At 38.4% G+C, this 13,010-nt stretch overlaps 1 protein-coding gene across 1 annotated transcript in view; it reads left to right on the top strand.

The window, feature by feature from the left end:
• The window catches only part of RXFP1 (relaxin family peptide receptor 1), an 84,507-nt gene that overhangs the window by 26,439 nt on the left and 45,058 nt on the right, over window positions 1–13,010 (top strand). The window contains exons 3-5 of the mRNA XM_069557101.1: window positions 633–738; window positions 7,227–7,298; window positions 9,838–9,909. Coding sequence (XP_069413202.1) covers window positions 633–738; window positions 7,227–7,298; window positions 9,838–9,909 — 250 coding nt within the window. The remainder of the gene's footprint in view (window positions 1–632; window positions 739–7,226; window positions 7,299–9,837; window positions 9,910–13,010) is intronic.

The following is a 13,010-nucleotide window of genomic DNA, read 5'->3' as shown; positions in this document are numbered from 1 at the left end:
GTAGCCGAAGGCATACATTACATTTTCTCTCTCTTTCCAACTCCGATCAGTGAGAACAGAATAGCTATGCATTAAAAATGTTCAATTCCTTAAGTGAAGCAGTAGGCATCCTTGCAGTCCTATATAAATCAAAAGAAGTCCTTTGAAGAGTTCCTGAATTTAATAAGAAAATCTACCAGCACTATAGTTTATAGTCAAGTTCTTTTTCTTGTTAGTTAAAAAAGCTTAGTATTCCATTAAAAGGAACACTTTATTCTTAAGTAGCAGCTTTGAAATGAACATTAAAGCCCATCACACACTGTTGTGTCACCTTTAGACATAGCTACTCTCCAAGGATAAAATAAGAGCAGATGACTTCATTTTCCAACAAATAGAGAAAGGCAAGCTGCTACTTTTTTTAATGCTTGGTATGTTAAATGTGTGTGTTTCCCTATCTTAAGGTCCTAATATCATTTTAATGTTTAAAGCAAACTTTGGAAACTTAATTTAAAGCTTTGCACAAATTGCTTATCATAAGACACAACACACTTTTGTGTACGATTTTCTCATAGTTTTTTGTTTCTTTCTTTTCATTCCCCTCCTATTCCTGGTCCCTCATCATCCCCTCTCCTTGCTATATCCTCTTTATTCAGTGGTCGGGTCTGCACCCCTGCAATGTATTTGCCAAGGTTTAGAGCTCGAGTGTGATGAGATCAATTTACGAGCTGTTCCATCAGTTTCTTCAAATGTGACTTTCATGTAAGTAGAAAAAAAGGTTTCATTCTGACAGCCAGTATAACACCTGTAAAACTGTATCATAATTAAGGCGTAACAATGCATTGTCATTCAAGATGATATCATTGTTCCTTGGTCATTATAATGATTGCTGATATTTATTTGCATTTATTAAATGATAAATCCTACTCTAAGTTATTCTCTGTACTCACTTATTCAGTCCCTCATAACAATCTTACAAAGTATTTAGTATCACTATGTTGTATCTAAACAAAGGATGCCATCAAGTGTATGTGCTACTAAAGAAAAAAAGCTACGATCAAACTATTATACAAAGCTTTCTTAACACCAGAATTGACACATTAAAAGAGTCAATTTTTTAATGATTAGAAATAAATTTTAATACACTCATGTATAAATAAAAATATAAAGCAAGTAAAATAAATTGGCATGCAACCCCATTTCTTCATGGCAAATAGAAGGGGAAAAGGTGGAAGTAGCGACAGATTTCCTCTTCCTGAGCTCCAAAATCACTGCAGATGGTGACTGCAGCCATGAAATCAGAGGACTATTACTTCTTGACAGGAAAGCGATGACAAATCTAGACAATGTGTTCAAAAGCAGAGACAGTACTCTGCCGACAAAGGTCCATATATCAAGGCTAAGGTCTTGCCAGTGGTCACGTATGACTGTGCTAGTTGGACCATAAAGAAGGCAGAACACCAAAGAATTTTGATGTCTTTGAACTTCAGTGCTGGAGAAGACTCCTGAAAGTCCCCTGGACAGCAAGGAGATCAAACTAGTAAATCTTAAGGGAGATCAACCCTGAATATTCACTGAAAGGACAGAGGCTGAAGCTGAAGCTCCAGTATTTTGGTCATCTGATGCAAACAGACGACTTGTTGGAAAAGTCCCGATGCTGGGAAAGATTGAGTGCAGAAAGAGAAGAGGGCATCAGATAATGAGATGCCTGGATGGCATCACCAATGCAATGAACATGAACTTGGGCAAACTCTGGGAGATGGTGAGGGACAGGGAGGCCTGGTGTGCCGCAGTCCATGGAATTGTAAACAGTCGAACACGACTGGGCTACTGAACAACAACAACAAAATAAATTGGATAAAATATCCCATCACTTCACATTTAAAATCTAACTCTTCTGAGTCACACTTGACCCAGAGACTTGATGTTCATTTTTTTCCCTAAATAACTCATACTTAGCCATGTAAAAGAAAATTATGCTCATAATAAACAACTTATTGATCCAGTCCTAATTTGAATTCAACAAACTTCAGCAACACAAACACACACATTTGGCTGAATTTTTAAAAGAAATTAGCAAAGGATAGACATTTTAATCCAATATTTCTCTGAGTTTTTGTTTTCATACAGGTGTCTTAGTGTCTTACAGCTCTGCCTTTTGTATATATGTGGATGCTACTGCTGCTGATGAGATAGGAGCAATTCTTAAGGTGATAAATGTTGGCAAGTCCTGCCCTTTTCAACCCCAACCACGTAACACTGCAATTTATATGCTTGACATATTCAAGGAACAGGGAAGAACTCCAGCTCAGTGTTCCCGTACACAATGGTATAATCAAATTAACAGAATCTGGGGAGCTTACCCAATTTGTCAGTGAGCTGAGTACAGGTTAAGCCACAAAGATCTGTTTTCCAGAAAAGGTGACATTTTCCCATATACTAAGGACAGCATTCAGTCTCACCCTAGACTCATCATAGCTATTTTCATAGTAATTAGTCCTGCCAGAAAAAAGATATCCCCCTCAAAAAAATGTCTGAGTTCCTGGGGAGAGTTTATGTGATTTAAATTATGACTAGAACACCTAGGTATAAAAATTTATGATGAGTTTCTTCTAGTTTTAAAGAAAAAAATTATCACTAATACTGCTTGTATGGAAATGCTAGCAAATCCAAATCAATGAATATCCTCATGTTGCTAATCTCATCTTTTGTTTTTCCACAAGTAGAATTTGAATATATTTTTCAACAATTTAATTAATTTTTGTAAAAGGAAAAAGAGGAAGAGGGCTGGAGGAATGGAAGTAGATATAGCAGTGACTAAGAAGAGAGTGTAAATGCCCCTGAAGGCATTCTAATTCAACTTAGAAAAGGCTATCCTGGCTCAAAGTACATACACACATGCATCCAAACATATAGACGTTTATAAAGAGATGTATACAGACCTATGAGCTGCCAATTTCCAACCCTTGATATAAAGAAAAAATTGGAATCAGACCTTTTTTAATATAAATTTATTTATTTTAATTGGAGGTTAATTACTTTACAATATTGTATTTTTAAAATTGAGGCATAGTTGCTTTACAGCGTTATGTTGTGTGCTGTGTGCTAAGTATTTCAGTCATGTCTGACTCTGTGCAACCCTATGAACTGTAGCCTGCCAGGTTCCTCTGTCCATGGGATTCTCCAGGCAAGAATACTGGAGTGAATTGCCTTTCCCTTCTCTAGGGGATCTTCTGGACCCAGGGATAGAACCGGCATGTCTTACCTCTAACCTGCATTGGCAGGCAGGTTCTTTACCACTAGCACCACCTGGAAAACCCATAGTTAATTTCTGCTATACAACAAAGTGAATCAGTTATATGTATACATATATCCCCTCCCTCGAGAGCCTCCCTCCCTCTCCCCATCCTAGCCTTCTAGGTCATCACATAGCACCAAGTCGAGTTCCCTGTGCTACACGGCAGCTTCCCACTAGTTATTTACTTTATACATGGGAGTGTGTATATGCCAATCCCAATCTCCCCCCGCTCGCATGTTCACACATCTATTCCCTACATCTGCGTCTAGAATGGAGTCTGATCTTCATGAATGATTGGGTACAGAAAACAAGAGAGAAGCAAGGAGTCAGGGTGACTCCAAGGCTTCCGTCCCGAGTAACAGGGCGATAGGGGAGACTTGGTGACAGTTAGTGGGGAAGATTAGAACTTCAATTTAGCTGTTTTTCAGTGGTAGATTAAAGATCACTCCATGGAAATTGCCAACAGGCATTTGTAAATGTAGGAGTCAAGCTCAGGAATTCATGTCTATAACATTTCATTAATATCAAGTTTTAAAATACAAGCCTCTACTATATTAAAAAGTATTTTGGTCCATCCTGTAAAGTGAGAGAATTAACACCTACCTCTTTTTATCTCAGTAGGGTATTATAAAAATACAGAGAATGCAACTTGTGAAATATTCTGCATCATTAGAAAGAAGTAGTCTATAAGTTCTAGGCACTATTAATAAAAAACTTAACTTCTTAAGAAACATTATTCAGGAGTCCTTAAAAGAGCTGCCCCTCCTTCTAGGGTCATCCTCTCTTTTAGGAGCAATTAGCCTCTTCCTCTTGGGTTCTCCCGTAGAACCTCATTTGTATCTCCTTTAAGTGTATCAAATGTTCTCGCTCATGCCATAGTGGTTGGGGTCCTAATCGCCACCAGAAAAAGGAGAATACCATAAGCTCCATTGGGGCCCTACAATGTGGTTTTTCTATATAACTTCTAAGTCCATAGCAAGTACAATAAGCTCTAAACAGTGTTTTTGAGTTGAATTTACAAGTAAATCATTGCAATAAAAAATAGTCCTGAGCTATTATCCAAAGAAGAATCTTTATTTAATAAAGTATGTTATTTGTCATCCAAATAGAGTATAAGCTTATCCAGGACAGGGATATTATCTTTTTTCCAAAGTACAATGGAAGGCACTCAACCCAGGTTTGTTGAGAAAATGAATGAATGAACACACTTTTGGAAGCACACTAAACTTTCATCAATAACTTTAAATCAAACCCAAACATTTAGCAGTTAATCTTTACACAACACAAACATTTAAACAGGGTATAAAGCAGAATTGAAGCTCTAAGCCAAGTGAGAACTCTTAGTAGAAAAGGGATTTTCAATTAGCTGATATAAGGAATGAAAGAACATTTGGTGATAACCCAACAGCTAACAGTGATTTCAAGAGAAGGTTACTAGTTAATCAACCTTTGACATTCAGTCATTAAAAAAAAAAAAAACCACTAAATGACGGATATGTATAGTTTAGAACGGTTTTTCTTAACCCTTTTTCTTTTCTTTATTGCCTCCCTTCCTGAGGCTTTATAGGCATTTTTGTTCTCGTCTGTGATGTTTTAATACTTCAGATATACTGTGTATATTTACATATGCTAGTCCTTTATCTATTAAAAAAGTAAGATTTTTTTCACTCCTTAAGAAATTATTTTCTTAATTTTCTAATAATGCTAGTGTTGAGAATACATAGTTTTCTATATTCTAGAATAGTTTTTTCTCCAATTAGCTCCCAAAAATGTGTTCTCAAGAGTCTGAGAAGCTATTTTTCTTTAAGAAGGATTCATTATCAAGTTCAGGCAATACTGGTTCACACCAACACAAGTAACACTATTCATGTCTTTTGTATGAAGCTGTCTCTTCACTGAGTTCTTTATGTTGACCATTGTTTCCAAATGTTTGTCCCACAGCAGATCAAACTCCCGTCAATGAGGTGTATTGCTCATTTCTTAATGAGCATCTGCTCCATCATAATAGACAAGTACAGTAACAACAGTGGCACCATATTATTAGAGGTCATGTAGTCCCAAATACATTCTTTCACTGTTAAAGAAACTGACATGGAAAGATTGTGTATCCCAACCACTGAAACCAGCTTCAATGGTTGGGATTTTTTGCTTGTTTTATTTTGTTCCTACCATATTATATTGCTTAAAGAATTAAATGTTAGGTCCTTTTCAATACAACCACAATTATGTGAACCTGGCCTGTGTCAAGCTGCTTATAAACTGTAATACAAGTGGAAATCTTTTTTATACAACTTATTAGAAATTGCATTGGGATTACTTCTTGAATAAAGATGGTTCAACTATATGGGCCAATGGACAGTTTCCTTTATAAATAATTTTTAAAGGAAGCAAAGGTAGTGGAATGTGAAAACTGAAATATTGAGGAATATAATATTATGTTCTTGAATGTGCTTTAAACAAGAAAACAGCATCCTTATTGTCACTCAAAAACTGAGATGCTTTCTGTTTGTTAAATGAAAATAGAAAAGAACATAACTGAAGATTATTTTTCCAGTTTTATTGTTTCAAGTTTTTGTCAGAATTACAATGTTGTAACTTAAATTTAAGAAAACTATCTCTAATAATTCAAAATCAACAGTTAGTCCTAGTTCAATTGGTACTATGACAAGAAGCAATTCCCAAGACTGAAGGATGGTAAGACCCTGAGCTCACCTCCTCTCACGGGCACACCAAAACCATCACTATCTGCAGAAGAACCATCTGTGGAAAAGGCTGGAACCTACCAGGAAAGACCGTCTACAGAGAAAGTCAGAAAGAAGTAACTACAACAGGAAGAGAAGTAGGAGCAGAAACTTTGTATAATCAAGACCCATAACCCCAGGGGATGACCCCAAAATGGGAGAACAGTTGCAACTGTAGAGATTCTCCTAAGGGACCAAGGGGTCCAAACGGCACATCAGGCTCCTCAATTCGGGAATCCTGTACCAAGAAGGCAAGTTCCAAGAACACCGGTCTTTGAAGGCCATCAGAGCTTACTTTCAGGAGTCCCAGAGGGCAGTGGGAAATAGAGACTCCACTCCTAAGTGGTGCGTGCGAAACCTTACCTGCTCAGGGACGCGGGGCAGAAGGAGTAATTGGAAAGGAACCTGAATTAGTCTCACCTGCTGATCTTGGAGAACCTCCTGAAGAGGCAAGAGGCGCTAGACCTCCCTCTGGGGACGTAGAGACAAGGGCAGCCATTCTGGGAGCTCATTCTACCAAGGAGACCCTGGTGCGGGCAAACGCTGTTTTGGACTTGGAAGCAACCTAACTGTCCATTGAAAGAGCAATGGATAAAGAAGATGTGGTGCATATATTAAGGGAATACTTTTCCAGCATAAAAAGAATGAAATTTACCATTAGCAACAAAACGGATGGTCCTCGAGGGTATTATGCTTAGTGAAATAAGTCCGAAAAAGACTTTAAACACAAAATACTTCATGTTTTCACTTATATGTGGAATCTAAAAAATAAAACATGTTAGCAAATATAACAAAATAAAAAGACTTAGTGGTTACCAGTGGAGAGAGGGAAAGGGGTGGGGTAAAGCGGGGATTAAGAGCTACAAACTGCTGTGAATAAAATAAATGAGCTACATCACAGGAATATAGCCAATATTTTCTGATAACTATAAATGATGTATAATCTATAAATATTTTGTATTTCTGTGTTGTAGACCTGAAACTAATATAATATTATAAATCAGCTGTATCTTAATAAAACACTAATTAATTAAAATATCTCTCAAACAAAAATATCTTTTAAAAAAATTTTAAATGATATGAATACAAGAGTGACGTTATGAAGCGAAGTGTTTCCTGAAAGCTAGTCTTAAAGTAAATAGAGTTTATAATTGTTCATACTGTTATTAAAAGTAAAGAACTTTAAAATCCAAAATTTACATTTATTTCAGGTCACTCAAGCGGAACTTAATAAGAAAGCTTCCTCCTAATGTCTTCAAAAAGTACCATGGTCTTCAGACTCTGTAAGAAAAAATTGTAATTCTTAGTATTAAATTGACTAATGTTTTTTGGCATATCTGTTTCTTCCCACTTCTGCAGAGACCAACTTACACCTCTGCATAAGTCTAACCCCTCTTTGGGGAAGTATTTAACTGTTAGCTGGAGACTACCAGGTAACATTATTTTCTGACTGCTTCTAGAAGCCACCCTAGCAAACTCTCAGATGCCTATCCAAAGAAACCAAAGTATGAGTACTTGGAATTCTCTTACCACCGTCTCCCAAGTGAAGACACTCAAAAGGCTTTGCTCTTTGCACCTCAACGTCAATCTTAGAGAAAGATGTTAGTACCCTTTACCAGGTCTGCTCTCATGCTTAGACAGGGAAATTTTTCTTCCATATGTTTACAAGTCCAGTCTCTACCTAGGATAGCAAGTTCTTGCGGCTTGAAACCTCCAAGCATGTTGCTTTGTAGAATTAATTCCATATTCACATCTACCTCGTTAGTTTTATCTGACATGTTGGCTTCCCGTCAGTCTAAGATTACCCTACGTACTCTCAAAATCTGTAATGGCCCTGGTGATGGTTGCCTGTTATTTAGGTCAGTGTTGTGGCTGAATTATATTGTCATAGGCTTAAACTGCTAGGTTTAAGTATTCTGTGCCTGCATTACACTATGTAGCAAACATGTCAGAGTTCCTGGTTTCATTTTCACATCTACATTGGTTTTGGATTTGTGTTCACACAATAGAACCCTGGTACATAGATATCATCTATCTGTACTTTTTCTTTAAGATAATAGAAATAGAACAGAATCAGAAGAAAAATTATCCATTTTGTTTGATGAAATGTTCTCAAAGCTCAGATTATCTGAAGAAAAAGTTTCACATCATAAAACTGAATTCCAATAAAAGACTTTTCAGAACTATATTCTAGATATTAATCAATCAAGAGAGAAGAGGTTTTCAAGTTTAAGCCTGATATGCAAACTTCAAGAGGACACTTTCTTCCTGTTTCCTGATCGCTGGAGGAGGAAGAATTTTTCTGATCTGTAGCACCACCTTGTGTTCACATGGTTTAAAAGGAGTCAGGACTTCAACTCTAAATATCACAATTCAGTATGTTGGCATTTTTATACAATAAACAACTAATTTGTTCCAAGTAATAGATCAAAATAGCTTAATTACAAAAAAAAGTTGTCATTGGTGGCTAGAGATATCCTTTGATTCCACCTCTAGGCAATATGTGGCTTCCCCGGCGGCACTAGTGGTAATGAACCCAATCTGTCAATGCAAGAGACACAAGAGACATAGGTTCAATCCCTGGGTTGGGAAGATCCCCTGTAGGAGAACATGGCAACCCACTCCAGTGTTCTTGCCTGGAGAATCCCATGGACAGATGAGCCTGGTGGGCTACAGTCCATTGGGTCGCAAGGAGTCAGACTCGACTGAAGCGACTTAGCACACACTCACACCAGGACAATGGTACCCTCATCAGAAGAAGGAAAGAAGTCAGGTCCTTCCTTTCTCCTTGCTACAACCTGGGGCCGGTGCTTATGAATGTGTGGAGCTTAACTGGGTTCATAGGGTGCAAGGGCTTGTGCTCCAGGTTCTGTTTCCTCTGACCTCCTGTTAATTCCAGGCCCAACCTTCAGCATGACCTCAGTGAACTCTGCAGCCAGCATCCTTGCTTGGCCTTCCAAGCTCATTTATAGTCTTCTAGACCTGACTTTTTGTATTTCTGTTTCTCTTCTGTGGTACGTACATTTGATATATTTTCTCAAACACTTTTTGGAGCAAACCTTGGGTGTCAAATAAATACAATCAAAGTTGACTTGCTTGGCCAATCTGTGATGAACATGGCATATGGTTTGGGGTCTTAGTAATGTCACAGCCTCGTAGTGTTGCCAGGGCTGTGCTGAATACTATCAAGTTTATAGAATCACAGCAGGAAATATCAGAATGTTAAAAAGGCTTCTAGGCCTCTTTGATTAGTAAGTACCTTGCTAGGCCCTAAAACTGAAGTTTCAGTCACTGAAAATTCAAATGTTAAATTTTAGGCATCATATGTCTAAATTTATAACTACAAGTTCTAAATAAAAATCAGCCCAGTAATCTATGAACTTAATCAAGAAACAAAATGACATATATCCAACTTCACTATTTTATCCTGTTTACTTTTTTTAATTTTAAAGAATTCTTGACATTTCCTCTTTTTTTCAAAAAAAGTTTATTGAAGTATAGTTGTGAAGTATAGTTATTGAAGTAACAATGTTGTGTTAGTTTCAGATGAATAGCAAAATGATTCAATTATACGTATATATAAACATATGTATTCTTTTTTTTACATTCTCTTCCATTATAGGTTATTACAAGATGTTGTGGTAAAATACAAAGGACATAAAATGTACCATCTTAACCACTTTTAAGTGTACATTCAGAGGCATTAAGCACACCCGCATTTTTGCACCACCATCACCACCATCCATCTACAAAACTCTTTTCATTCTTGCAAAACTGAAACTCCTTTTCCTCATATTTTCCCTTTAATAATCATTTTCACAGGTGCCTGCAAAACAATAAGATTAGATCCGTATCTGTCTATGCTTTCCGAGGACTGTACAGTCTTACTAAACTGTAAGTACCAGGGCCAATTAGTCGTCCCATTCCGTGGTGGCCTGTGGACCCGACCCATCCCACTGCACATGGCCCTGCCACCCGTGATGGCGTTCAGGGCATGTGCAGACAGCAGACGTTGCCACGTTGGGGCCAAAGGTGGGGGACCCTGAGTCACACGTGCTGCACCAACAAACTGGGTGTGTGAACTTGAGGGCTTATTTTCCTTTCTAAGCATCAACTCCCTCTACCGTAAAAGTGAAAACTACAACAGTACCTACCTCAGGGTTGTTGCAAGGAATGAATGAGAAAAATCAGAAGAATTAGACACACAATATGCATTCGCCATAGAGATGGGAAGGAGGACTGAATATCCTTTATCAACCTGAGAAAACCTAGTGATAGCTAAAATTTATGAAGGAGAAAGCCCAAAGTTGTGCTTTCCCCACTAATTCTCCTTGTACAAATATGTAAAGCATGATACGTTTGAAAGAACAAAGTTTTTTTTAAATTATGGTAAAATATATATAGCAAAGTTGCCATTTGAGTCATTTCTAAGGATATAGTTCAGCGGCATTCAGTACATTCACACTATTGTTCAACTATCCATCTCCAGAACTTTTCATCTTCCCAACTAAGACTCCACATCCATTAAACTCTAACTCCCCAAGCCTCTCTTCCAGCCTCTTGCAAATACCATTTAACATTCTGTCCCTACGAATCTGACTACTCTAGGGACCTCACAGAAGTAGAAACAGGTAATATTTTCCCTTTTGTGTCAGGCTTATTTCATAATATCTTAGTCTTAGCATTATGCCTTCAAGTTTCATCCATGTAATATATATCACAATTTCATTCCTGAATGTAACGATAATAAGACTGAGTAATATTCCATTCTGTGTATCACATTTTTTATTGATTGATTTTGATAGACACTGAGATCATTTCCACCTTTCAGCTATTGTGAATAATGTTGCTGTGAACACTGATGTACAAATATTTCTTTGAACCCTTGAATTCCATTCTCTTGGGTGAATGCCCAGAACTGGAATTGCTGGTTTGTATGGCAATTCTACATTTGATTTTTCATCCACCTTACTGCTTTCCACAGCATCTGCACCATTTTACATTCTCATCAGCAATGCACAGGTTCCAATTCTTCTACATCCTCATCAACTCTTGCTGTTTTCTGGGATTTTGTTGTTGTTGTGTGCTGTGTAGTTTTTAATAACAGCCATCCTTACGGCTATAAAGTGATGTCTCATTGTAGTTAAGAGCAAAGTTTTTAAAAATAGTCCTTCTCAGAGTTCCATTTCATTGCATTCTACCAAGCAGCTGACTCCCAGGAGTGATTGGAGGGATTTATGACCCCAAATCACATAAATAAAAGTTTTTTGTATTTCTATTTCTGGCCCCTTGCTTTCTATTCTATCCCATTTTTTAATCCTTAACTCAAGAACTTTGGTCAGATTCCTCACTGGTGGTATCAGAGTTTGGGGTTGAGTCAAGAAGGCCACCCAATCACTTAGTGGCAAAATGGAAGAAAGTCACTGGAGTTCCAAAGTCTGAACAGTAACCCCTGTAGCTGTGTCCTCTTCCCTTCTGTCCCCTGCTCTTTCATGTCATAGCAAATTTCCTGAAGTCAGTACTGGACTCATCCTTATCATATTTCTGACTACCTTTCTTTACAATCTCTCACAAATCTGTTCAAAACTTTTAAACATATCTGCTTGGTATAATGTTCAGTGAATATGGAGGGGGCTCTTGAAAGATAGTAGAAACTGGAGAGTAAATGCAAAAGTGTCTTCCATCCTCTCCTTGGCTTTTTCCTGACACTAGAATATTGTCTGCATATAAAAATGTCTCACGGTCCTGGGTTTTCATGGATCACCATCAGATTCTGCTCGTCACTCATCCGTAGATATTCATTACCCCTCAGACTGTGCAAGTTCTTCAGCTAGACATTCTAGAATGCGGTACAGAGAAAGAGAAGTCAGACCCGCTGCCTTCCAGCACATTACACTCTGGTAGTTCAGAGAGAACCATGTGCTTCCTCTGGCGAGAGGCACCCCTTTGCTTTCCAGAAGCTTACAGTCCATGTTGGGGAAACAATGCCCACATATACATCATAGAGAATGGCGAGGGATTTACTTTCTTAGGACCTAAATCTGTGTTGCTCAGACCACAGCTACTATGATGGTTGTCTGAAAGCAGTGATCATTTCAGGTCCAGAGCAGTGGATGAGGACTCTGAAAACTGAAGCACAGGGCTTTGGGGGTGGGATGGATCAAATTCCTTTACTTGGGGGACTTCCAGCAACTCTTAAAGGGAGCCTCTGAGATGCTTTCCATCTTCCCATGCCCAGCTGGGGCTCCAGGCTTGCAAGGGAAGGAAAGAAGTGGCTAGAGTGTGGGGGTCTTATCCCATGCTACCCCCAAGCAAAAGTCAGATCTGTAGGGTGGAGAGGGGAAAGGAAATTCTTGGCAGGAGAGATTTCATAAGATATAAGCTCCCTGATCTGTCAGAGTGGAGAAAAGAAGAGAAATCAGTGTGGTCCACGTATCAGTAGAAGTGGAATTGGGTTTTCCTGGTGGCTCAGACAATGAATCTGCCTACAGTGAAGGAGACTCAGGAAGTCAGGGTTGGGAAGAGACCCTGGAGAAGGGAATGACTACCCACTCCAGTATCATTACCTGGAGAATTCCAAGGACAGAGAAGCCTGGAGGGCTACAGTCCATGGGGATCACAGAGTCGGACACCACTGAGCGACTAACGACACAACACACACACAACTGCCCAATTTGTCAGAGTGAAGAGAGAAATCAATGTGGTCCACATATCAGTAGAAATGGAACTGAATGAACACTTGCACAGGAATCATAGGCAGTGAGGAAAAAGAGGAGGCAAGAAATTGATGTGGGAAGTTGAACAGAGACATGGTCATGATGATATATGCCAAGCACTTCTGACACGCCTGGCCTCAAATACTCAACAACCCAGTGAATTAGGTTCTGATGTTATTTCCATTTCAGAATTGGGGTAACTGAAGATTTCAGAAGTTGTTTGCTTCAGGTCACACTGTTAAGTGGCAGAGCTAGGAACCAAACTATCTGACAGCAAAT

Source organism: Ovis canadensis, chromosome 17, assembly GCF_042477335.2.
Source record: "Ovis canadensis isolate MfBH-ARS-UI-01 breed Bighorn chromosome 17, ARS-UI_OviCan_v2, whole genome shotgun sequence".
NCBI classification, from domain to species: domain Eukaryota; kingdom Metazoa; phylum Chordata; class Mammalia; order Artiodactyla; family Bovidae; genus Ovis; species Ovis canadensis.
The sequence above is the reverse complement of the archived record's forward strand: the minus strand, read 5'-3'. Positions and strand labels throughout refer to the sequence as shown.